This window comes from Bos indicus x Bos taurus, chromosome 8 (genome assembly GCF_003369695.1).
Source record: "Bos indicus x Bos taurus breed Angus x Brahman F1 hybrid chromosome 8, Bos_hybrid_MaternalHap_v2.0, whole genome shotgun sequence".
Classification (NCBI taxonomy): Eukaryota; Metazoa; Chordata; class Mammalia; order Artiodactyla; family Bovidae; genus Bos; species Bos indicus x Bos taurus.
The window spans coordinates 83924840-83950615 of NC_040083.1; the positions used below are offsets into that span (position 1 = coordinate 83924840).

General features: G+C 39.9%; 1 protein-coding gene and 1 non-coding gene across 2 annotated transcripts in view; one reads left to right on the forward strand and one right to left on the reverse strand.

The window, feature by feature from the left end:
* The first annotated feature begins 56 nt into the window (after window positions 1–56).
* CENPP (centromere protein P) overlaps window positions 57–25776 on the forward strand; it is a 238588-nt gene continuing 212868 nt past the window's right edge. The window contains exons 1-3 of the mRNA XM_027550308.1: window positions 57–474; window positions 18454–18635; window positions 20330–20418. Coding sequence (XP_027406109.1) covers window positions 197–474; window positions 18454–18635; window positions 20330–20418 — 549 coding nt within the window. The 5' untranslated portion in view covers window positions 57–196. The remainder of the gene's footprint in view (window positions 475–18453; window positions 18636–20329; window positions 20419–25776) is intronic.
* Window positions 9302–9408, reverse strand: LOC113897997. Its single transcript, XR_003512497.1, has one exon. It is a non-coding gene; the product is annotated as a U6 spliceosomal RNA (small nuclear RNA).

The window sequence follows — 25776 nt, forward strand, 5'->3', positions numbered from 1 at the left end:
CGGCGGAAATGAGGAAGGGGAAGAAATACAAAGAAGCTCCCTCTTCAAGTGCTCGCGGAACCGCCTCTTCCGTGACTGGGGCTCCAAGCCACCATCAGGTCGGGGTGGGTAGCTGCGCCGTTGGGCCTCGAGAGGGATTTCAGCTCTCTTGACGCGTAAGGACTGCTGGAGGACAGCTGTGGAAAAGTGCGCAGGGATGGCAACTAGCCGGAGACACTTGCGGGACCGAGTTATAGGCGCGGGAATTGCGCATGGTTCCCTTGCCTCCCCCGCCGAGTTCCAGAATGGTTCGCTCCAGGAGCGCGCGAGGCTTGAAGAGCCAGACCTGGCGCGCCCAAGTCAGGGAGCTTCACGTCAGCACAGCTCCATGGATTCCCAGCGGGCAAAAGCCCGCGCCTTGGAAGCCGAGATCGCTGCCTTGAGGCGGGCGTGCATAGAGACACAGGCGCCCGGGGACGACGACTCTCAAGTTCGGTACGTGGCATTCCCCATACCTGGTGAGGTGGGTGACAATCTCTTTACTAGAGGCGCCCCGGACCTCCCCACAAACTTTTCCCGAGCACTTGACGTGGGCTGGAACTTACCTGTCTGTAACAACTGGGGTGAAAGTGATAAGCCCACGCATGGACCCCGTTGTAAACATATTGCTGCTGCTACTGCTGCTAAGTCGCTTCAGTCGTGTCCGACTCTATGCGACCCCATAGACGGCAGCCCATCAGGCTTCCCCGTCCCTGGGATTCTCCAGGCAAGAACACTGGAGTGGGTTGCCATTTCCTTCTCCAATGCATGAAAGTGAAAAGGGAAAGTGAAGTCGTACAGTCGTGTCCGACTCTAGCGACCCCGTGGACTGCAGCCTACCAGGCTTCTCCGTCCATGGGATTTTCCAGGCACGAGTACTGGAGTGGGGTGCCATTGCCTTCTCCATGTAAACATATTACCATATATTATTTGATTAAATCGCAGTCATTTAATTTCAAAGTATTCTCTTTCTCTTACTGGTAACACTCAGGGTGAAAGTCTTGGTTGTCTCCTTAGAAATCTTCCTTTTACTGATGATGAGCAGTATCTAATTGTTCAGTCCCTCAGTCGTGTCCGACCGACTCTTTGCGATCGCATGGACTGCAGCACGGCAGGCTTTCCTGTCCTTCACCAACTCCTGGAGTTGGTTCATACTCATGTCCACTGAGTCAGTGATGCCATCCAACCATCTCGTCCTCTGTCGTCCCCTTCTTCTCCTGCCTTCAGTCTTTCCCAGCATCATGGTCTTTTCTAATGAGTCAGCTTTCTCATCAGGTGGCCAAAGTATTGGAGCTTCGGCTTCAGCATCAGCCCCTCCAATGAATATTCAGGGTTGATTTCCTTTAGGATTGACTGGTTTGATCTCCTTGCAGTCCAAGGGAGTCTCAAGAGTCTTCTCCAGCACCACAATTCAAAGACATCAGTTCTTCAGCGCTCAGGCTTTTTTATTGTCCAGCTCTCACATCCATACATGACTATTGGAAAAACCATAGCTTTGACTATATGGACCTTTGTAAGCAAAGTGATGTCTCTGCCTTTTAATATGCTGTGTAGGTTTGTCATAGCTTTTCTTCCAAGGAACAAGTGTCTTTTAATTCCATGGCTATAGTCACTGTGCACAGTGATTTTGGAGCCCAAGAAAATAAAGTCTGTCATGGTTTCCACTGTTTCCCCATCTATCTGCCATGAAACGATGGGACTGGATGCCAGGATCTTCATTTTCTGAATGTTGAGTTTTAAGCCAGCTTTTTCACTCCTCTCTTTCACCTTCATAAAGAGGCCTTTCAGTTCCTCTTCACTTTCTGCTTTAAGGGTGGTGCCCCCTACATATCTGAGGTTATTGATATTTCTCCTGGCAATCTTGATTCCAGCTTGTGCTTCATCCCACCTGGCATTTCGCATGATATACTCTGCATATAAGTTAAATAAGCAGGGTGACAATATATAGCCTTGACATACTCCTTTCCCAATTTTGAAAATTGTTGTTTTCAAACAATAGTCTGTTGTTCGGTATCTGGTTTTAACTATTGCTTCTTGACCTGTACAGGTTTCTCAGGAGGCAAGTAAGGTGGTCTGGTGTTCCCATCTCTTGTGAACCACACAGTCAAAGGCTTTAGTGTAGCCAATCAAGCAGAAATAGATGTTTTTCTGGAAATTTCTTGCTTTGTCTATGATCCAATAGATGTTGCCAGTTTGATCTCTGATTCCTCTGCCTTTTCTAAATCCAGCTTGAACATTTGGAAGTTCTCGGTTCACTTACTGTTCAAGCCTGGCTTGGAGAATTTTGAGCATTACTTTACTAGCATGTAAGATGAGTGCAAATGTGTGGTAGTTTGAACATTCTTTGAATTGCCCTTCTTTGGGATTGGAATGAAAACTGACCTTTTGCAGTCCTGTGGGCACTGCTGAGTTTTCCATATTTGCTGACACATTGAGTTCAGCACTTTCACAGCATCATCTTTTATGATTTGAAATAGCTCAATTGGAATTCCATCACCTCCTCTAGCTTTGTTCATAGTGATGCTTCCTAAGGCTGACTTGACTTCACACTCCAAGATATATGGCTCGCTCTAGGTGACTGATCACACCTTTGCGGTTATCTGGGTCATGAAGATTTTTTTTGCATAGTTGAAGATATTTTTTTGCATAGTTCTTCTGTGTATTCTTGTCACCTTTTCTTAATATCTTATGCTTCTGTTAGGTCTATGCCATTTCTGACCTTTATTGAGCCCATCTTTGTATGAAATGTTCCCTTGGTATCTCTAATTTTCTTGAAGAGATCTCTAGTCTTTCCCATTCTATTGTTTTCCTCTATTTCTTTGCATTGATCACTGAAGAAGGCTTTCTTATCTCTCCTTGCTATTCTTTGGAATTCTGCATTCAGATGGACATATCTTTGCTTTTCTCCTTTGCCTTTAGCTTCTCTTCTTTTCTCAGCTGTTTGTAAAAGCTCCTCAGACAACCATTTTGCCTTTTTGCATTTCTTTTTCTTGGGAATGGTTTTGATCATCACCTCTTGTACAGTATTATAAACCTCCATCTATAGTTTTTCAGGCACTCTATTAGATCTAATCCCTTGAATCTATTTGTCCCTTCCACTGTGTAATCATAAGGGATTTTATTTAGGTCATACTTGAATGGCCTAGGGGTTTTCTCTACTTTTCAATTTAAGTGTGGATTTTGCAATAAGGAGTTCATGATCTGAGCCACAGTCAGCTCTCCAGTCTTGTTTTTGCTGACTGTATAGAGCTTCTCCGTCTTTGGCTGCAAAGAATATAATCAATCTGATTTCAGTATTGACCATCTGGTGATGTCCATGTGTAGAGTCTTCTCTTGTGTCATTGAAAGAGAGTGTTTGCTATGACCAGTGTGTTCTCTTGACAAAACTCTGTTAGCCTGTGCCCTGCTTAATTTTGTTCTCCAAGGCCAAACTTGCCTGTTACTCCAGGTATCCCGTGACTTCCTCCTTTTGCATTCCAGTTCCCTATAATGAAAAGGACATCTTTTTTTGGTGTTAGTTCTAGAAGGTCTTGCAGGTCTTCATAGAACTGTTAACTTCAGCTTCTTCAGCATTAGTGATTGGCGCATAGACTTGGATTATCGTGATATTGAATGGTTTGCCTTAGAAATGAACAGATATCATTCTGTCATTTTTGAGATTGCACCAGAGTACTGCATTTCAGACTCTTTTGTTGATTATGAGGGCTACTCTATTTCTTCCAAGGTATTCTTGCCCACAGTAGTAGTGGTCGTCTGAATTGAATTCAGCCATTGCTGTCCGTTTAGTTCACTGATTCCTAAATTGTTGATGTTTTCTCTTGCCACCTCCTCCTGTTTGACCACTTCCAATTTACCTTGATTCATGAGCCTAACATTCTAGGTTCCTATGTGATATTGTTCTTTACAGCATTGAACTTTACTTCCACCACCAAACACATCCACAACTGAGCATTGTTTCAGATTTGGCTCAGCCTTTTTATTTCTTCTGGAGCTATTTCTCTGTTCTTCTCTAGTAGTGTATTGGGCCTCTCTTGACCTGGGGAGTTCATCTTTCAGTGTTATATCTTTTTGCCTTTTCATACCATTTGTGGGGTTTTTAAGGCAAGAATACTGAAGTGGTCTGCCATTCCCTTCTCCGGTGGACCGCGTTTTGTCAGAACTCTCCACCATGACTTGTCCATCTTGGGTGGCCCTACATAGTATTGCTCATAGTTTCATTGAGTTAGATAAGGTTGTGATCTATGTGATCAGTTTGGTTAGTCTTCTGTGATTTTGGTTGTTTTTCTCTTTATGACTTACTTCGCTCTGTATAACAGGTTCTAGGTTTATCCGCCTCACAAGAACTGACTCAAATTTGTTCCCTTTATACCTGAGTAATGTTTCACTGTATATATGTACCATGTCTTCTTTATCCATTCATCTGTTGATGGACATCTAGGGTGCTTCCATGTCCCAGCTATTGTAAACAGTGCTGCTCTGAACATTGGGGTGCATGTGTCTTTTTCAGTTATGGTTTTCTCAAGGTATATATCCAGTAGGGAGATTGCTGGGTCATGATAGTTTTATTCCTAGTTTTTAAGGAATCTCCATACTGTTCTCCATAGTGGCTGTATCAGATTACATTCCTACCAACTGTGTAAGAGGGTTCCCTTTACTCCACAGCCTCTCTAGCATTTACTGCTTGTAGATTTTTTGATGATGGCCATTCTGACTGATGTGAGGTGATACCTCCCCGTAGTTTTGATTTGCGGTTCTCTAATAATTAGTGATGTTGAACGTTTTTTCATGTGTTTATTGGCCATCTGTATGTCTTCTTTGAAAAAGTTTGTTTAGGTCTTCTGCCAGTTTTTTGATTGGGTTGTTTGTTTTTCTGATATTGAGCTATATGAGCTACTTATATGCTTTTTTGGAGATTAATCCTTTGTCAGTTGTTTCTTGTTGGCAATTATTTTTTTATATTCTGAGGGTTGTCTTTTAATCTTGTTTATTGTTTCCTTTGCTGTGGAAAAGCTTTTAATTAGATCCCATTTGTTTATTTTTGGTTTTATTTACATTATTCTAGGAGGTAAGTCAAGGAGTATATTACCTATGTTATCCTCTAAAAGCTTATAATTTCTGGCCTTACATTTAGTTCTTTAATCCATTTTGAGTTTGTTTTTGTGTATGGTCTTAAGAAGTGTTGTAGTTTCATTCTTCCACATGTAGCTGTCCAGTTTTCCCGTCACTAGTTATTGAAGAGGTTGTCTTTTCTCCATTGTATATTCTTGCCTCCTTTGTCAGAGATAAGGTGGCCATAGGTGCTTGGGTTTATCTCTGGATTTTCTGTCTTGTTCCATTGGTCTCTTTCTGTTTTTGTGCCAGTACTAGACTGTCTTGATGAATGTTGCTTTGTAGTATAATCTGAAGTCAGCAGGATTGATTACTGCAGCTCCATTTTACTTTCTGAAGATTGCTTTGGCTATTTGAGGCTTTTTGTGTTTCCATACAAATTGTGGAATTTTTTGTTCTAGTTCTGTGAAAAATAATTTTGTGTTCTAGTTCTGTTGGTAGTTTGATGGGGATTGTGTTGAATCTGTAGATTGCACTGGGTAGTATAGTCATTTTCACAATATTCATTCTTCCAGTCCAAGAATATGGTGTATCTCTCCATCTATGTGTGTCATCTTTGATTTCTTTCATCAGTGTTTTATAATTTTCTGCATACTGATCTCTTGTCTGTTTAGGTAGACTGATTTCTAGGTATTTTATACTTTTTGTTGCAGTGGTGAATGGGATTGTTTCCTTAATTTGTCTTTCTAATTTTTCATTGTTTATAGGGATGCTAGGAATTTCTGTGTGTATTAATTTTATATTCTGTGCTTTTACTAGTAGCTCTAGTAATTCCAGTTGAGCTATTTAATATTCTGAAAGATGACGCTGTGAAAGTGCTGCACTCAATACGCCAGCCAATATGGAAAACTCAGCAGTGGCCACAGGACAGGAGAAGGTCAGTTTCCATTCCAATCCCAAAGAAGGGCAATTCAAAGAATGTTCAGACTACTGCACAGTTGCATTCACATGCTAGCAAGGTAATACTCAAATCCTTCAAGCTAGGCTTCCATTGTACACAAACCGAGAATATCCAGATGTTCAAGCTGGATTTAGAAAAGGTAGAGGAGCCAGAAATTAAATTGCCAACATTCATTGGATCATAGAGAAAGCAAGAGAATTCCAGAAAAACATCTATTTCTGCTTCATTGACTACACTAAATCCTTTTACTGTGTGGATCACAACAAACTAGAAAATTCTTAAAGAGGTGGGAATAACTGACCACCTTAGCTGCCTCCTGAGAGAACCCTGTATGCAGGTCAAGAAGCAGTAGTTAGAATGGGACATGGAACAACAGACTGGTTCAAACTTGGGAAAGGAATCAGTCAAGGCTGCGTACTGTCACCCTGCTTATTTTATTTCTATGCAGAATACATCATGCAAAATGTAGTCTGGATGAAGCAGAAGCTGGAATCAAGATTGCTGGGAGAAATATCAATAACCTCAGATATGCAGATGATACCACCCTTAAAAAAAAGAGGAACTACAGAGCCTCTTGATGAAAGTGAAAGAGGAGAGTGAAAAAGCTGGCATAAAACTCAACATTGAAAAAACTAGGATCATGGCATGTGATCCCATCACTTCATTCCAATAGATGGGAAAAAAGTGGAAACAGTGTCAGACTTTATTTTCTTGGGCTCCACAATCACAATCACTGTGGATGGTGCTTAGCTATGATATTAAAAGACACTTGCAAAAAAAAAAAAAAAAATAGAAAAGATACTTCTTCTTGGAAGAAAAGATATGACAGACCTGCTGCTGCTGCTGCTGCTAAGTCACTTCAGTCGTGTCCGACTCTGTGCGACCCCGTAGACAGCAGCCCATCAGGATCCCCCGTCCCTGGGATTCTCCAGGCAAGAATACTAGAGTGGATTGCCATTTCCTTCTCCAATGCATGAAAGTGAAAAGTGAAAGTGAAGTTGCTCAGTTGTGTCAGACTCTTAGCGACCCCATGGACTGCAGCCCACCGGGCTCCTCCATCCATGGGATTCTCCAGGCAAGAGTACTGGAGTGGGGTGCCATTGCCTTCTCCATGACAGACCTAGACAGAATATTAAAAAGCAGAGACAGCTGTTTGCCTATAAAGGTTTGCATAGTCAAAGCTGTGATTTTTCCATTAGTCATATATGGATATGAGCATTGATCATAAAGAAGACTGAGCACTGAAGAATCAATGTCTTCAAACTGTAGGGCTGGAGAAGGAAGACTCTTGAGAGTCCCTTGGACTGCAAAGAGATCAAACCAGTCAATCCTAAAGGAAATCAACTCTGAATATTCACTAGAAGGACTGATGCTGAAGCTGAAGCTTCAATACTTTGGCCACCTGATGTAAAGAACCAACTCATTGGAAAAGACCCTGATGCTGGGAAAGATTGAGGGCAGGAGGAGAAGGGGGTGACAGGATGAGATGGTTAGAAGGCATCATCAATTCAAGGAACATGAGTTTGAGCAAACTCCAGGAGATGGTGAAGGACAGGGAAACCTGGTGTGCTGCAGTTCATGGGGTCTCAGAGTTGGACATGACTGAGCAACTGAGCAGCAACTAGTGATTTTCTGGTGGCATCCTTAGAGTTTTCTGTGTATAGTGCCATATCATCTGCCAACAGTGAAAGTTTTACTTTTTCTTTTCCAATCTGGACTCCTTTAATTTCTTTTTCTTTCCTGATTTCTGTGACTAGGACTTCCAAAACTATGTTGAATAATAGTGGCGAGAGTGGGCACCCCTGTTTCTGATCTTAGAGGAAATGCTTTCAGTTTTTCACCTTTCAGAAAAATGTTCGCCGTGGGTTTGATGTATATGGCCTTTATGATGTTGAGGTATATCTTTCTGTGCCTATTTTCTAGAGAATTTTCATCATAAATGGGTGTTTAATTTTTTCAAAACTTTCTCTGCATCTATTGATGTAATCATATGGTTTTTATCTTTCAGTTTGTTAATATAGTATATCACATTGATTGATTTATTATGTATATTGATGAAATTCTTGCATGCTCAGGATAAAGCCCTCTTGATCATGCTGTATAATCTTTTAATGTCTTGTTGGATTCTGTTCACTAGACTTTTGTCGAGGGTTTTTGCATCTATGTTCATCAGTGATATTGGCCTATAATTTTCTTGTGGTGTCTTTGTCTAGTTTTGGTATTAGGGTGATGGTCCAGTACTCTTGCCTGGAAAATCCCATGGACGGAGGAGCCTGGTGGGCTGCAGTCCATGGGGTCGATAAGAGTCGGACACGACTGTACGACTTCACTTTCACTTTTCACTTTCATGCATCGGAGAAGGAAATGGCAACCCGCTCCAGTGTTCTTGCCTGGAGAATCCCAGGGACGGGGAAGCCTTGTGGGCTGCCATCAATGGGGTCGCACAGAGTCGGACACAACTAAAGTGACTAAGCAGCAGCAGCAGCAGCAGCCTTGTAGAATGGGTTGGGAATTTTCCTTCCTCTGCAATTTTCTAGAAGGATTTAAGCAGGATATGTGTTAGCTCTTCTGTAAACTTTTGGTAGAATTAGGTGAGCTTTTTGAATTCATGTCACTCGTCAAATATCAACATTTTTCACCATTATTTCTTCAAATAGTCTCTCTTCCCCTTTTCCTCTTGCTTTTTCCTCCTGTACTTCCATGATGCATACATTGGTCCTTATGGTTGTGTCCCCACTAGTCCCTTGGGCTGTGTTCGCTTTTCTTCAGTGTTTTACTTCCTGTTCCTCAATCTCCACATCCATTATCTTCTCTTCAAGTTCACTGATTGATGCTTCTCTACTCTTAAATCTGCATTTCAATTCCTCTAGTGAATTTTTCATTTTATTTATTATAGTTTTCAGCTCCTGAAATTCTTTTGGTTTCTTTTTACACGTCATTTTCTTAACTTTCTCCAGATCTTCCTGTATTTCTTTGAGTACCTTTAAGACTTCTATTTTAAAGTCTTTGTCTGATATATCTGCCAATAAGTCTTTTTTTAGGGACAGGTTCATTTGAATATTTTTTTTTCCTTTGAGAGTGCCATACTTTTTTTTTTTTTTTCTTTCTGTATGCTTTGTGATATTTTATTGAACACTGGACATTTTAATTTAATACTGTAGTAACTCTGGAAATCAGATTCTCCCCCCCTTCCCCAATATTTATACTTTTTTGTTACTGTTTTAACTTTTTTTTTGTTATTTGTGCCTTATACTGTATTGAGCCATATCATTAAAAAACATAGAATGCCTCACGAATTTGTATGTCATCCTTGTGCAAGGGGATTACTAGTCTTCTCTGTATTGTTCCAATTTTAGCATTTGTGCCACCAAAGTGAGCACTAATTATGTCTTTTCTGAGCTTTTCCTTCAGTATGTACATCATTTTCTAATTTTTCCCATATATTTAGTTGGATTTTTGCATGTCCTAGTCTTTAATGTCTGAATCCTAAAAAGGTAAGATAATGAAGATGGGAAACAAAATGCAGCAGCTCTTTTAGTATCCTTAAAGTTATCTCAGTCAGAGGGTAGGGGCTTGAAACAATAACTCCCCACCTCTTTGTCTGCATCTATGTGATCAGAAGCAGCAATCAGCAATTGGAGCACATGTACCCAGTATTTGGGGGACAGTCCTTTTTTGCCCACCCTTGCTCCCCTAAGCTGTATGCAAACTGCTCCCAGAATATGTGCACAGCACCCTGCCATGTTTTTCAAGTAGGCATGGGTACTTACTTACTGTACTAAGAGCTGAAATTGCCCCAAATTTATTGTACCTTATTTATTTACCTTAAAGCATTCTCTGTGAAGTTGCAAGCATTCAGCAGTCTCCTGAGTTCTAAAAAAGTTATATTAGACAGATTCTGCCTTGCAATTGCTGCCTGACTGGGGAGTAGATTACTGGTTCTTCCTACTTTGCCATCTTCATAGAATCCTAGATCATCGACTTTTAAACTGAAGTCTCTGGGTAGATTTGCTTTGAAGGAAGAAAAGCTTCTTGTTAACACCTAGTTTTGAACAAAAAATATATGCTACTAAAACAAATATGCAAATAATAAACTACAAAACCATAAAGCCCATAACCCCAGTTCATTCAAAATAACATCATTAATTTCAATGGACCAATGGTATTTTGTTCAAAACAAATTACTATTATGAATGAGTCTTTTTTCAGTTCAGTTGCTCACTCGTGTCTGACGCTTTGCGACCCTATGGACTGTAGCATACTAGGCTTCCCTGTATATCACCAACTGCCAGAGCTTGCTCAAACTCAGTGTTCATCGAGTCGGTCATGCCATCCAATCATCTCATCCTCTGTCGTCCCCTTCTCCTCCTGCCTTCAATCTTCCCCAATATCCGGGTCTTTTCCAAGGAGTCAGTTCTTCACATCAAGTGGCCAAAGTATTGGAGCTTCAGCTTCACCATCAGTCCTTCCGCTGAATATTGAGCACTGATTTCCTTGGACTTACTGATTGGATATCCTTGTAGTCCAAGGGACTTTGAAGAGTTTTCTCCTCACCGCAGTGCAAGAGCATCAGTTCTTCGGCGCTCAGCTTTCTTATAGTCCAACTCTCACATCCATACATGACTACTGGAAAAACCATAGTTTTGACTAGACAGACCTTTGTTGGCAAAGTAATGTCTCTGCTTTTTAATATGCTCTCTAGGTTGGTCATAGTTTTTCTTCTAAGGAGTAAGCGTCTTGTATTTCATGGCTGTGGTTACCATCTGCAGTGATTTTGGAGCCCCCCAAAATAAAGTCTCTCACTGTTTCCATTGTTTCCCCATCAGTTTGCCATGAAATGATGGGACCGGATACCATGATCTTAGTTTTTTGAATGTTGAGTTTTAAGCCAGCTTTTTCACTCTCCTCTTTCACTTTCATCAAGAGGCTCTTTAGTTGTGCTTCGCTTTCTGCCATAAGGGTGGTGTCATCTGTGTATCTGAGGTTATTGATATTTCTCCCAGCAGTCTCGATTCCTTCTTGTGCTTCATCGAACCCGACATTTTGCATGGTGTACTCTGTATATAAGTTAAATAAGCAGGGTGACAATACACAGCCTTGACGTACTCAATTCCCAATTTTGAAATAGTCTGTTGTTTCATGTCAGGTTCTAACTGTTGCTTCTTGACCTGCACCAATTTCTCAGGAGGCAGGTAAGGTGGTCTGGTATTCCCCATCTCTTGAAGGATTTTCCAAAGTTTGTTGTGATTTGCACAGTCAAAGGCTTTGGTGTAATCAATAAGGCCAAAGTAGATGTTTTTCTGGAACTCTGTTGCTTTTTCAATGATCCAGCAGATATCGACACTTTGATCTCTGGTTCCTCTGTCTTTTCTAAATCCAGCTTGAACATGTGGAAGTTCATGGTTCACATACTATTGAAGCCTGGCTTGGAGAATTTTGAGCATTACTTTGCTAGCGTGTGAGATGAATGCAACTGTGCAGTAGTTTGAGCATTCTTTGGCATTGCCTTTCTTTGGGATTGGAATGAAAACTGACCTTTTGCAGTCCTGTGGTCACTGCTGAGTTTCCAAATTTGCTGGCATATTGAGTGCAGCACTTTCACAGCATCACCTTTTAGGATTTGAAATAGCTCAACTGGAATTCCATCACCTCCTCTAGCTTTGTTGGTAGTGATGCTTCCTGATGCCCACATGACTGCTCGTTCCAGGATGTCTGGCTCTAGGTGAGTGATCACACCATCATGGTTATCTGGGTCATGAAGATCTTTTTTGTTTAGTTCTTCTGTGTATTCTTGCCACCTCTTCTTAATATCTTCTGCTTCTGTTAGGTCCATACTATTTCTGTTACGTCTTTTATTGTGCCCATGTTTGCATGAACTGTTTTCTTGGTATCTCTAATTTTCTTGAAGAGATCTCTACTCTTTCCCATTCTATTATTTTCCTCTATTTCTTCGCATTGATCACTGAGGAAGACTTTCTCATCTCTCCTTGCTATTCTTTGGAATTCTGCATTTAGATGGATATATCTTTGCTTTTCTACTTTGCCTTTAGCTTCTCTTCTTTTCTCAGCTGTTTATAAGGCCTCCTCAGACAACCATTTTGCCTTTTCGCATTTCTTTTTCTTGGGTATGGACTTGATCACTGCCTCCTGTACAATGTCATGAACCTCCATCCATAGCTCTTCAGGCCTTCTGTCTATCAGATCTAATCCCTTGAATCTGTTTGTCACTTCCACTGTATAATTGTAAGGGATTTGATTTAGGTCATACCTGAATGGTCTAGTGGTTTTCCCTACTTTCTTCAATTTAGGTCTGAGTTTTTCATTAAGGAATTCATGATCTGAATCCACAGTCAAACCCTGGTCTTGTTTTTGCTGACTGTATAGAGCTTCTCCATCTCCATGTGTAGCTCTTATGTTGTTGGAAGAGCATGTTTGCTATGAAAGTGCATTCTCTTGGCAAAACTCGGTTAGAAGTGAAAAAGAACTAAAGAGCCTCTTGATGAAAGTGAAAGAGGAGAGTCAAAAAGTTGGCTTAAAACTCAACATTCAGAAAAGTAAGATCATAGCATCCAGTCCCATGACTTCATGGCAAATAGATGGGGAAACAATGGGGAAAAAAAAGAGAGTATTCACTCTCAAATGACATAGTGCTATTTTCTCTTAGAAAAGAAGAGACACCAAAGGCAAAGAAGAAAGGGAAGGATATACCCATCTGAATGCAGAGTTCTGGAGAATAGTAAGGAGAGATAAGAAAGCCTACTTAGGCGAACAATGCAAAGAAATAGAGGAAAACAATAGAATAGGAAAGCTAGAGCTCTCCAAGGAAATTGAAGATACCAAGGGAACATTTCATGCAAAGGTGGGCCCCTTGAGCCAGACATCCTGGAATGTGAAGTCAAGGGGTCCTTAGGAAACATCACTATGAACAAAACTAGTGGAGATGCTGGAATTCCAACTGAGCTATTTCAGATCCTATAAGTATGCTGTTAAAGTTCGGTGTTCAGCATGTCAGCAAATTTGGAAAACTCAGCAGTGGAACAGGACTGGTAAAAATCTGTTTTCTTTCCAATCCCCAAAAAACAGAGTGCCAAAGAATGTTCAAACTACCATACAATTATGCTCATTTCTCATGCTAGCAAAGTTAAAGTCACTCAGTTTTCCTACTCTTTGCAACCCCCGTGGACTGTATCCCGCCAATATCCTCTGACCATGGGATTCTCCAGAAAAGAATACTGAAGTGAGTACCTATGCTCTTCTCTAGATTGGTTGCATAAAAGGATCATTAAATTTCTGGTTAATTTCTCCAGGCCACATACTAGAGTAGTAACCATTCCCTTCTCCAGGAGATCTTCCCAACCCAAGGATCAAACCCAGGTCTCCTGTGTTGCTGACGGATTCTTTTCCATCTGAGTCACCAGGGAAGACCAAGAATACTGGAGTGGGTAGCTTATCCCTTCTTGAAGCGATCTTCCCAACCCAGAAATCAAATCAGAGTCTTCTGCATTGCAGGCAGATTCTTTCCCAACTGAGCTACCAAGGAAGCACATATGCTGGTGAGGTAATGCTCAAAATCCTTCAAGCTAGGCTTCAGCTGTATGTGAACTGAGAACTTCCCGACATACTGGCTGGATTTAGAAAAGGCAGAGGAACCAGCGATCAAATTGCCAACATTCATTGGATGATAGAAAAAGCAAGAGAATTACAGAAAAACAGCTACTTCTGCTTGCCAATACACATAGATGTTACGCAGGTTTGATCCCTAGGTCAGGAAGATCCCTTGGAGAAGAGTATGACAACACACTCCAGTATTCTTGCCTGGATAATTCCATGGGCAGAGGAGCCTGGTGGTCTATAGTCCATAGGGTTGCAAAGAGTCAGACAGGACTGAAGCAACATAGGACTGGAATACTCTGCTTCATTAAGTACACAAAAGCATTTGACTGTGTGGATCACAAGAAACTGGAAAATTTTTAATGACTTGGGAATACCAGACTGCTTTTACGTGCCTCCTGAGAAACATGTATATAGGTCAAGAAGCAACAGTTAGAACCAGACATGGAACAACAGACTGGTTCAGAATTGGGAAAGGAGTCTGCCAAAGTTGTGTATTGTCACCCTGCTTATTTAACTTAGATGCAGAATACATCATGCAAAGTGCCAGTCTGGATGAAATACAAGCTGGACTCAGGATTGCTGGGAGAAGTATCAGTGACCTCAGATATGCAGATGACACCACCCTTATGACAGAAAGTGAAGAGGAACTTAAGAACCTCTTGATGAAAGTGAAAGAGGAAAGTGAAGAAGCTGATTTAAAAACTCAGCTTTCTAAAAATGAAGATCCTGGCTTCTGGTCCCATCACTTAATGGCAAATAGATGGGAAAACAATGGAAACTGTGAGAGACTTTATTTTCCTAGGCTCCAAAATCACTGTGAACATTGACTGCAACCATGAAATTAAAAGAGGCTTGTTCCTTGGAAGAAAAGATATGACTAACCTAGACAGCATGTTTTAAAGCAGAGACATTACTTAAGTCAGTCCTTAGTATTCATTGGAAGGACAGATTTTATTTTTTCTTGGACTTCAAAATCACTGTGAATGGTGATTGCAGCCATGAAATTAAAAGATGCTTGCTCTTACATAAATCATAGCAAGATCCTTTATGACCCACCTCCTAGAATAATGGAAATAAAAGCAAAAATATATAACTGGTACCTAATTAAACTTCAAAGCTTCTGCACAGCAAAGGAAACTATAAACAAGGTAAAAAGGCAGCCCTCAGATTGGAAGAAAATAATCAATATGAAACAACTAACAAAGAATTAATTTCCAAAATATACAAGGAGCTCATACAAGTCAATAGCAGAAAAACAAACAACCCAATCAAAGAGTGGGCAAAAGACCTAAATAGGCATTTCTCCAAAAAAGACATACAGATGGCTAATAAACATATGAAGAGGTGCCCAACATCACTTACTATTAGAGAAATGCAAATCAAAACTACAATGACATATTAGTTCAACCCAACATTGGAAAGGACCTTGATGCTGGAAAAGATTGAGGGCAGAAGGAGAAGAGTCTGTTAGAGGATGAAATGGTTGGATGACATCACCAGCTCAATGGACATTAGTTTGAGCAAACTCTGGGAGATAGTGAAGGACAGGGAAACCTATTGTGCTACAGTCCATTGGGTCACAGCGACTCGGACATGACTGGGCAACTGAACGATATCAAGTTCAATCTACCTTGCAGATAGAAGAGAGATGATTGGAAGTCTGATTTACAAGTACTGGCCTGAAAGAACTGAGATTAATCATCAAACATTCTTCTAGAATGAGAGGATGCATATTTCGAAGAGCAGAGGCAAGATTTAGAAGATTTTCTTCTGACATTGGAGACAAGATGCATGGACAATAAGAGACCCAAGATGTAAAATGAGAATCAAGATAATCATGCCCCAGAAGGCAAGGAAAGTATGTTGTAAGACAGTGGAAGTCAACAGTGTAAAAATGTGGCTGAGAGCATGATGGCACTAAAGGATTACAAAAAATAAAATATAATTTAATGCAATTATTTGCTGAAATTTTACTCTTCTTCAAGGAAAATAGAGCTACATATTCTTAATGAAAAATATCTGATTACAGTGTTGTTTAGAGATCATGCTGTTTGTTATTCCTCTGGAATTTTTACCCCCATACTCTTCAATGTCCCAAGAATATCTTTCTTACTATAAAATGCCCTCTGATACTGCACTTGTTTAAGAAGCAAAAGATTTATTATTTCATCATATCTTTTTAAATAGTTTGCAATGTCCTGGGATAGCAGATACTTAGGTTAGAACACTTAAAATATTCCAACCTAAACAGACATTTTAATTCTGCAAAGTATTCCTATTATAATTTATTTTATCAGTTCGGTTCACTCAGTTGTGGCCGACTCTTTGCGGTCCCATGGACTGCAGCACTCCAGGCTTCCCTGTCTATCACCAACTCCTGGAGGTTACTTAAACTCGTGTCCATCGAGTCGGTGATGCCATCTGACCATCTCATCCTCTGTTGGCCCTTTCTCCTCCTGCCTTCTATCTTTCCGAGCATTAGGGTCTTTTCCAATGAATCAGGTCTTTGCATCAAGTGGCCAGAATATTGGCATTTCAGCTTCAGCATCAGTCCTTCCAATGAATATTTAGGACTGATTTCCTTTAGGATGGACTGGATGGGTCTCCTTGCAGTCCAAGGGACTCTCAAGAGTCTTCTCCAGCACCACAATTCGATAGCACCAATTCTTTGGCGCTCAGCCTTCTTTATGATCCAACTCTCACATCCATACATGACTATTGGACAAACCATAGCCTTGACTAGACGGACCTTTGTTGGCAAAGTAATGTCTCTGCTTTTTAATATGCTGTCCAGGTTGGTGATAGTTTTTCTTCCAGGGAGCAAGCATCTTTTAATTTCATGGCTGCAGTCACTATGCACAGTGATTTTGGAGACCAAGAAAATAAAGTCTCTTACAATTTTCAATGTTTCCCCATCGCTTTGCCGTGAAGTGATGGGACCAGATGCCATGATCTTAGTTTATTTTTTAGTTGTTTCTAATATATAGAAGTATGGTATTATAACTTGGATCAGTTCATTTCAGTCGCTCAGTTGTGTCCAACTCTGCAACCACATGAACTGCAGTATGCCAGGCCTCCCTGTCCATCACCAACTCCCGGAGTTTACCTAAACTCACGTCCATTGAGTCGGTGATGCCATCCAACCATCTCATCCTCTGTCATCCCCTTCTCCTCCTGCCCTCAATCTTTCCCAGCATCAGGGTCTTTTTCAATGAGTCAGCTCTTTGCATCAGGTGGCCAAAGTATTGGAGTTTCAGCTTCAACATCAGTCCTTCCAGTGAATACCTAGGACTGATCTCGTTTAGGATAGACTGGTTGGATTGCCTTGCGGTCCAAGGGACTCTCAAGAGTCTTCTCCAACACCACAGTTCAAAAGCATCAATTGTTCTGCACTCAGCTTTCTTTATACTCCAACTCTGACATCCATATATGACTACTGGAAAAACCATAGTCTTGACTAGGTGGACTATAGTTGACAAAGTAATGTCTCTGCTTTTTAATATGCTATCTAGATTGGTTGTAACTTTTCTTCCAAGGAGTAAGTGTCTTTTAATTTCATGGCTGCAATCACCATCTGCAGTGATTTTGGAGCCTCTCAAAATAAAGTCAGCTACTGTTTCCACTTTTTCCCCATCTATTTGCCATGAAGTGTTGGGACCGGATGCCATGATCTTAGTTTTCTGAATGTTGAGCTTTAAGCCAACTTTTTCACTCTCCTCTTGCATCAAGAGGCTCTTTATTCTTCTTCACTTTCTGCCATAAGGGTGTGTCATCTGCATATCTGAGGTTATTGATATTCCTCCCAGCCATCTTGATTCCAGCTTGCGCTTCATCCAGCCCAGTGTTTCTCATGATGTACTCTGCATATAAGTTAAATAAGCAGGTGACAATATACAGCGTTAACATACTCCTTTTCCTGTTTGGAACCAGTCTGTTATTTCATGTCCAGTTCTAACTGTTGCTTCCTGACCTGCATAGAGGTGTCTCAAGAGGCAGGTCAGGTGGTCTGGTATTCCTGTCTCTTTCAGAATTTTCCACAGTTTATTGTGATCCACACAGTCAAAGGCTTTGGCATAGTCAATAAAGCAGAAATAGATGTTTTTCTGGAACTCTCTTGCTTTTTCAATCATCCAGCAGATGTTGGCAATTTGATCTCTGGTTCCTCTGCCTTTTCTAAAACCAGCCTGAACATCTAGACGTTCATGGTTCACGCACTGCTGAAGCCTGGGTTGGAGAATTTTGAGCATTACTTTACTAGTGTGTGAGATGAGTGCAGTTGTGTGGTAGTTTGAACATTCTTTGGCATTGCCTTTCTTAGGGATTGGAATGAAAACTGACCTTTTGCAGTCCTGTGGCCACTGCTGAGTTTCCAAATTTGCTGGCATATTGAGTGCAGCACTTTCACAGCATCATCTTTTAGGATTTGAAATAACTCAACTGGAATTCCATCACTTCCACTAACTTTGTTCATAGTGATGCTTCCTAAGGCCCACTTGAGTTCACATTCCAGGATGTCTGGCTCTAGGTGAGTGATCACACCATCGTGATTATCTGGGTCGTGAAGATCTTTTTTGTACAGTTCTTCTGTGTATTCTTGGCACCTCTAACTTGGTTAGGATGTTTTATATTGAGATTAATGGCTGCAGTGTTAATAACCACACTCATTTTAAGAAAACTCCTACTAGTGTTTTAATGGGAAGAGAATAAGAAAGATAAAATGGAAATGATTTGAAGAAATTTATAGATGTTAGTTGAAACACTTGTTAGTAGTTTCTTCATTGGAGTAATTATTTGTGTTTTGTGCTTTTTAGGAAATCATTTCAAGAAACACACCAATCAGATTCTGAAGAATGGGGATTGTCAAAAGAACTGAGAAGTCAACTTGGAAGTTTAGAATCTGAACTTCAATTTCTAAGTAGACTTACTGGTATCAGTATAAGAAATTACTGCAAGAACACAGAAGACCTAACTAACACTGAGATGGCAGAAAAGAGTAAGCAGTTTTTTTTTTTTTCTTTTGGCTGCACCAAATGGCTTACAGAATATTAATTTTAGTTTTCCAACAAGGGATTGATCCTGATTTTACAGCAGTGAAAGTGTTGAGTCTTAACCATTAGACTCCCAGGGAATTTCCAGAGTAAGCATTAATTTCAATCAGGAAGTAGTATTGAGGTTTACCTTATTATGCATAGAAAATTAGTTTTCTTATCATTGAAATAAATTCTCCAAGGTAACGATTTGAATGTGTGGTTGTGGTAAATTTGTTTGTCAGGTGCCTATTGAACTTTACAGCGTGTGTAATATTCTTAAAAGCTGCCTGACATAGATATCAAAGAAGACATGGTCTCTCGTTATGTACCTGAGTAGTCAAGTAACATAGAAAAGTGATTTTAAGGAAAACAGCACTATTAGTTTGTAAATCTTAGCTGTTGTTCACTACTGATATGAGAAGTGTGTCATCTCTCATACTCAGATATTTCAAGAACTGGATCATTTGGCAGAGGAGGGTTTCTGGTCCCAGTGACTAATGCTATATTACTAAGAATCTGTGATACGCTAACAAGTAAAGAGAAGCTAATTCAGCTCTACAGTTGTATGTTGGGATCTTTGTTTAGAAGAAGGAATCATTTCAGGAAATGCTTCCTGATTCGTACAAAAATAACTCTCCTGACTGGGGAGAGCGAGAGTGAATGCATTTAGAATGGTCTTGTTTCAGAGCTTTTCCTATTGCTGATTTAGATTTCAATTTTCCTGGCTCTGCCAGGTTACTTTCAATTTTTCACATAATATCCAGCTGATCCATCTGATTTTCATCTTATAAAATTAGTTTACTCTCATCTTTTTTCTCTATATCCTTGTAGAGTTGTGCCCTTCTGGTAGAAAGGCCAATACAGGGTAGATTAAGAGGTACAAACTTTTAGGTGTAAAATAAGCTATAAGGGTATATTGTACAATATGGGGAATATGGCCAATATTTTATAGTAACTGTAAAGGAGTATAACCTTTAAATATTGTGAATCACTGTATTATCCACCTGTAACATATATCGTATAGTACCTGTACTCCAGTTTAAAAAAAGAGCGAATTGTGTCCTTCTAAAAACAACTTCATTAGAAAAATATAATAAAGTCAAAATCATGGTTATCTCCTTTCTGAGACATATTGTATAACTTGGAAAAGGCATGAGGAACTTTATGCGATATGTTAAAATTTCTGTATCTTGATCTTGATCAAGTATACAGCAAGTATACTTGCTGTATACTTAAGAATAGGACATTTTATGAGTGTATTCGTGTTATACCTAAAAAATACTTTTGCTATCATTTTAGTAACGTTTGGAGAGTTAACTGAGATAATTGCATGGATTTAATTTATTGTCTAACTAGAGCCAGACAATGTTGAAAATATGAAAAATACCAATTATCATAATTTGAATTTGTCTAGGGTTATACTATCATATTTCTATTTCTTACTTTAATCTTTGGTATCATTGAGAACTAGAAAATACAAGTTATCTTTAATCATATTTCTCAAAGGTGCACATCCTTCCAAGTATTTTCAATGCAAATGCTAATACTCTCACACATAAACGCATGTGTATTATAGACAGCCACACAAAATTAAATAATTGATATTTAAAGAAAATTATTATTTGCAAATAAAAATCTTTGTTTTTCTGATTTACAGGTATTAAAAAAGTTTTGCAGAGACACAGATTATCAGGAAATTGCCACATGATTACGTTTCAGCTTGAATTTCAGATTCTGGAAATCCAGGTAAATGAAAGAACATGTTGTGGTAGATAACACAGATTCTGCTGTTATGAAATAAAAATACCCTACACCCCAGTTTTCAGCAGTGGCTGAGTTGAGGAGACATTCCTGAGCAGGACCCCTTGTAGCATGTTCATACAAAGTGGTACCATTAAAACATTTTTTTTTTTAAATATGACTACCCCAGCAACTGCATATGGTAGTATTATTGCTGAGAGCATAGTCTTTATTGGAATAGATGTAATGAGATGTTTGTGGGATTCCAGTGTGAGCCCTGAGGTCATGTGAACAGTCTTGGATGCCCTCAGTAGTCATCAGTCATCTGTTAGTTATTTATTGCTGCTTAACATTTTCTCCCAAATTGAACAGTTTAAAACAACAAAAACCATTATTATCTCACCATTTTCTGTGAGGCAGGAATTTGTGAGTAGCACAGTTGGTGTTCTTCCTCTGGCCTCTCCTATAGTTGTGGTCATCTGGGACCACCACAATCTGAAGACTGTTCAGAGGTGAAGGATTAGACGTCAGGATGGTCATGGTTATGCCAGCCAGTTATACAGGACTACTGAGGCACAACACTGGAGGAAGATACTCTTAGCTAGGATTTTCACATAAAATCAGAAAGGAGACAGACAGAATGTTAACATGCAACCCCTGGCCAGCATAGGGAGAATAAGACTCAGAGATCTTCAAAGTCTGGCTCCAAGAAGGGTTGGATCCAGGCATAATTTTGAGAACTAACCAAGTCTGGACATGTGCTTTGATAGCAAAAAACCAATTTCAATCAGTTTGTTTTATGAGTTTGGGCCTATAGGGAGAATGTATAGAGGAGAGAACAGGTAAGGACAGGCAAATTGCCTTGGCCTCAGTTCATCAGATAACTAAAGTGAATGTAGACCAGTTGTCACAGCCAAGTCATAGGGATAAGCTGTTTGTTTGCACTCACAGTACTGTGCCTGGATTCCTCATGCTTATCCTCAGCCACAGAAATAGCCTCAAGTTGTCCCTTTTTGTATAGGGGTTGATGCCAGATATTAGAAGTTACCCCCAACTAGTCATGAGTGATTGGGTCTAGGTATCTGCACTAGAAGTTTTGCCTCTTGAGAACTCTTTGCAGTCTATGTCCCTGGTGGTCACCACTGACCCTGGCAGGCTGAGAACTGACTAGGTCTCTCATCTGATGACAGAGTTTCCAACTTGCTCCCACCTCAGGGTATCTCTCTTTAGTCTGTCAAAGTGACACACGAACATCCACAGTGTGGCATTACCAAAACCAGTTGAGCAGGATGTCAGGTACATGGGTGATGAGTATCCTTGGAAATACACTGCTGGCAGGTTGGCACCAGGTCTTGAAGCCATGCAAAATTCTCAGGATGATACTATAGTTCTGCATGACCTCAAAGATCATCTGCTGAAGACTAGAATAAAATATGGACCCAATTGAGTTGATCTCATTTATGATGAACAGCCCATTCCAGAACTCCAGACTCCTCAGAATTCCTGGATGTTGTCCCATTGCAGAAGGATGCATAGTTGGACCAACTGCCTTTTCTTTCTGGTTAATGTGATCTTAAGCTCAGAGTGGTGATATACCAATGCTTACTTGCATTCTTGCCTCCATTAATGGCCAGGCCTATAGACTGTGTCAGGTTGGCAGAATCAGACCTCTGAGATCTAGTTCTTTGTCTTAAAACATCTGCACTATCAGTGTATACATGTCCTGGAAACTGCTCAGGGACATCCTATTAGGTTGGTGCAAAAGTAATTGCAGTTTTGCATTGTTGAACTTTGCTGCTTGATATTGGAATACCTTCTTAAATAAATATGGTTATGTTATACATCATTTTAATGTACATTTCTCACTTTATGTTTCTTTGCTAATTACTTATTACTTGCTGTTTATTTTATATTTATTTTAGACTATAGAAATGATATTAGACAAAAAGCAAATTTGAGGAGTTTTTTAATCTATGTTCAAAATGGGTTGTAAAGCAGAAGAGACAATTCATAACATCAATAACACATTTGGCCCAGAAACTGCTAACGAGCATACAGTGCAGTGGTGGTTCAAGAAGTTTTGCAAAGGAGACAAGAGCCTTGAAAATGAGGAGCCTAGTAGCTGGCCATCATCGGTTGACAATGACCAACTGAGAGCAATCATCGAAGTTGACCCTCTTACAACTACATGAGAAACTGCCAAAGAACTCAATGTCAACTATTCTGTGGTCATTTGGCATTCAAAGCAAATTGTAAAGGTGAAAAAGCTCAGTAAGTGAATGCCTCATGAGCTGACCGAAAATTTAAAAACCGTTGGTTTGAAATGTCGTCTTGGCTTATTCTGTGTAACAACAGTGAACCACTTTTCAATTAGATTGTGATGTGTGATAAAAAGTGGATTTTATACAACAACCGACAGTGACCAGCTCAGTGGTTGGACTGAGGAGGAGCTCCAAAGCACTTCCCAAAGCAAACTTGCACCAGAAAAAAGTCATGGTCACTGTTTGGTGGTCTGCTGCCCATCTGATCAACTCCTGCTTTCTTAATCCCAGCAAAACCATTGCATCAGAGAAGTATGCTCAGCAAATTGATGAGATGCTCCAAAAACTGCAACACCTGAAGCCAGTATTGATCAACAGAATGGGTCCAGTTCTGCTCCACAACAATGCCTGAATCCATGTTGTACAACCAATGTTTCAGAAGTTGAACGAATCAGACTACGAAGTTTTGCCTCATCTGCCATATTCACCTGACCTCTTATCAACTGACTACTACCTTCTCAAAGTATCTCAGCAACTTTTGGCAGGGAAAATATTACCATACCCAGCAGGAGGCAGAAAATGCTTTCCAAGAGTTTGTTGAATCCCGAAGCATGAATTTTTATGCTACAGGAATAAACAAACTTATTTCTCATTGGTAAAAATGTTTTGATTGTAATGGTTCCTATTTTGATTAATAAAGATGTGTTTGAGCCTAGTTATAATGATTTAAAATTCATAGTCTGAAACTTCAGTTACTTTTGTATCAACCTAATAGTAGCCTTGGGCTTTTATAGGCTTTTTCTTCCGTTGTTATTTATCTTTTTTATAGTCACTCCCTGGGTTATCTGGAGAGAAGCCAGATTGCTGGTAAAATTAGGCTCCTCCTTGGGAAGTTGTTGTTCAGTCACTCAACCATGTCTGACTCTTTGCAACCTTGTGGACTGCAGCACACCAGGCTTCCCTGTCCTTCACCATCTCCTGGAGTTTGCTCAAACTCATGTCCATTGAGTTGGTAATGCCATCCAACCATCTCATCCTCTGTCATCCCCTTCTCCTCCTGCCTTCAACCTTTACCAGCATAAGGGTCTTTTCTAATGAGTAGGCTCTTCGCCTCAAGTGGCCAACATATTGGAACTTCAGCTTCAGCATCAGTCCTTCCAATGAATATTCGGGGTTGATTTCCTTTAGGATTGACTGGTTTGATACAAGGGACATGTATGGGAAGCTGTACATGAGTCCAGTTGGATAAAAGACGATACTCTGAAGTTGAGATGAACAATCTACTCGGTGCAGCTGTACATTCCAGGATAGGCTGTGGCCAAAATTTGATTGGTGTGCTCATTAGTGGGGCTTTGGTCTGAGAGATAGAATAGACTATTTTAATTTCATTTTGTTGAAGTTGCATACTTGTGGTCACTTTAATCCTTTGAAGGAAAGCATCAGTGGCAATGTGATCACATCAGAAGTCAGATCACACATAAGGTTTCAATTTAGGGACATTTTTTTAAATAATGTGATGTGCTTCTGAAGAATGGCTATTATTTGACCAGAGGCATTCCTAGCATGAACTGGTACTGCAGTTCCCACAGTGGCTTGACTTGAATGGTCCTGGGTGGCCACCATGAAGTCACACAGACAGGACCAGAGCCATGTGGGGCCTGCCATACATACTATAGTGACTACACTCCCTACCTCCTACCAGACAGTAGTGATACCAGCCCAGACCTCACCTCCCTATCAACAGTACTTTAAGCTAATATTCTGATCCTCATATTGCCAAAGCATGATTGAAAATTTTGTAACCATTTTATAATGGCCTGCAGTTACACTGTTAGTTCATATGCTTAACAAATTAAAATTAGTTGTACTCCATGTAATAGAAAACTTTATCTCTGTTGCTTAAACAAAATTGCAAGATCTGTTTTCAAGGACTAGTATTGTGGTTTTATGATCATCAGGCTCTGCCATCACCCACGTGGCTGCCACATTGTGGTGCAGTTATCACTTGAGCATTTCAGACATTGGGAAAGAGCTGGGCAAACAGGGGCTCACCTTTTCCATTGAACAGCATTTTGTAGAAATTGTAATACCCATCATTTTCACCTGCATTCTAATGGCCAATAAGTAAGTGCAGGGAAAGCTAGAAATTTAGTCTTCATTATGCATGGCCATGTGGCCAATGGAAAAATTGGAGCAAGAAAGAAGTCCACATATTGCGGACTACCAGCAGTTTCTGTCCCATATACTTTAGGGGATGCAGGAAAAGAAACTAAGGAAAAGAACAATTCATACAATTCGAAAGACCTAAAACTCAGTAATCGCTGAATCTCTAAAGGGACGTAAGTTGTTATTATATACATTTCAAAGTATGTAGGTGCTTTTGAACTGCTTGGTTTTACATAATTTGCTATAGAAAGAGCATGCTGTCCCAAGCTATGTTAAGAACACTCTGTTTCTCTCTATACCTTAGAACTATATCTCTAGTGAAATTGCCAGGTTAAAGGAGATGTACATGTACATTTTGATTGATAGTACCGAACTGCCTTCTAAAATCCTTTTACCATTTTACATGTTGGGCAGATTTTTATACTTGAGACTGATAGAAAAAAAGCAGTGGTAAAGAAATAGCTATATTTTATGTTCTAAAATATTTTTAAAAAACAAAATTTCCACTAGAGGGAGATGTTTAGCTATCAGAAAGTTTAAAAGTAATCTAATAAGTCTATCTTACTTTAGAATATTGTTTTTATGAAATCATAGTAGTACAGTGTTAGAAACCACAGGTGACCTAAAATCGTATAAATCAGATGTTGGGACCAAAAGTAAACTGATAGATTATCTGGCTCAACCCTCTTACTCTGTAGGGAAACACACCCAGAATGTTTGAATGATTACCCATGTTGGCACAGTTCTTCTTGTCATATGCAATTGGAGCATACAATTCTTTTCTCCAGATTTACTGTCTGATGTTGTTAGTGTTGTTGTACTGTTTGTGAGGAGTTGCAAGAATATTAGAATTAACATGTATCAGCATTCATAGTCCATGTAGCACAATAAATCAAATGGGTGGCAGTCTGTAGAATAAGAGACAAATTGAATATAT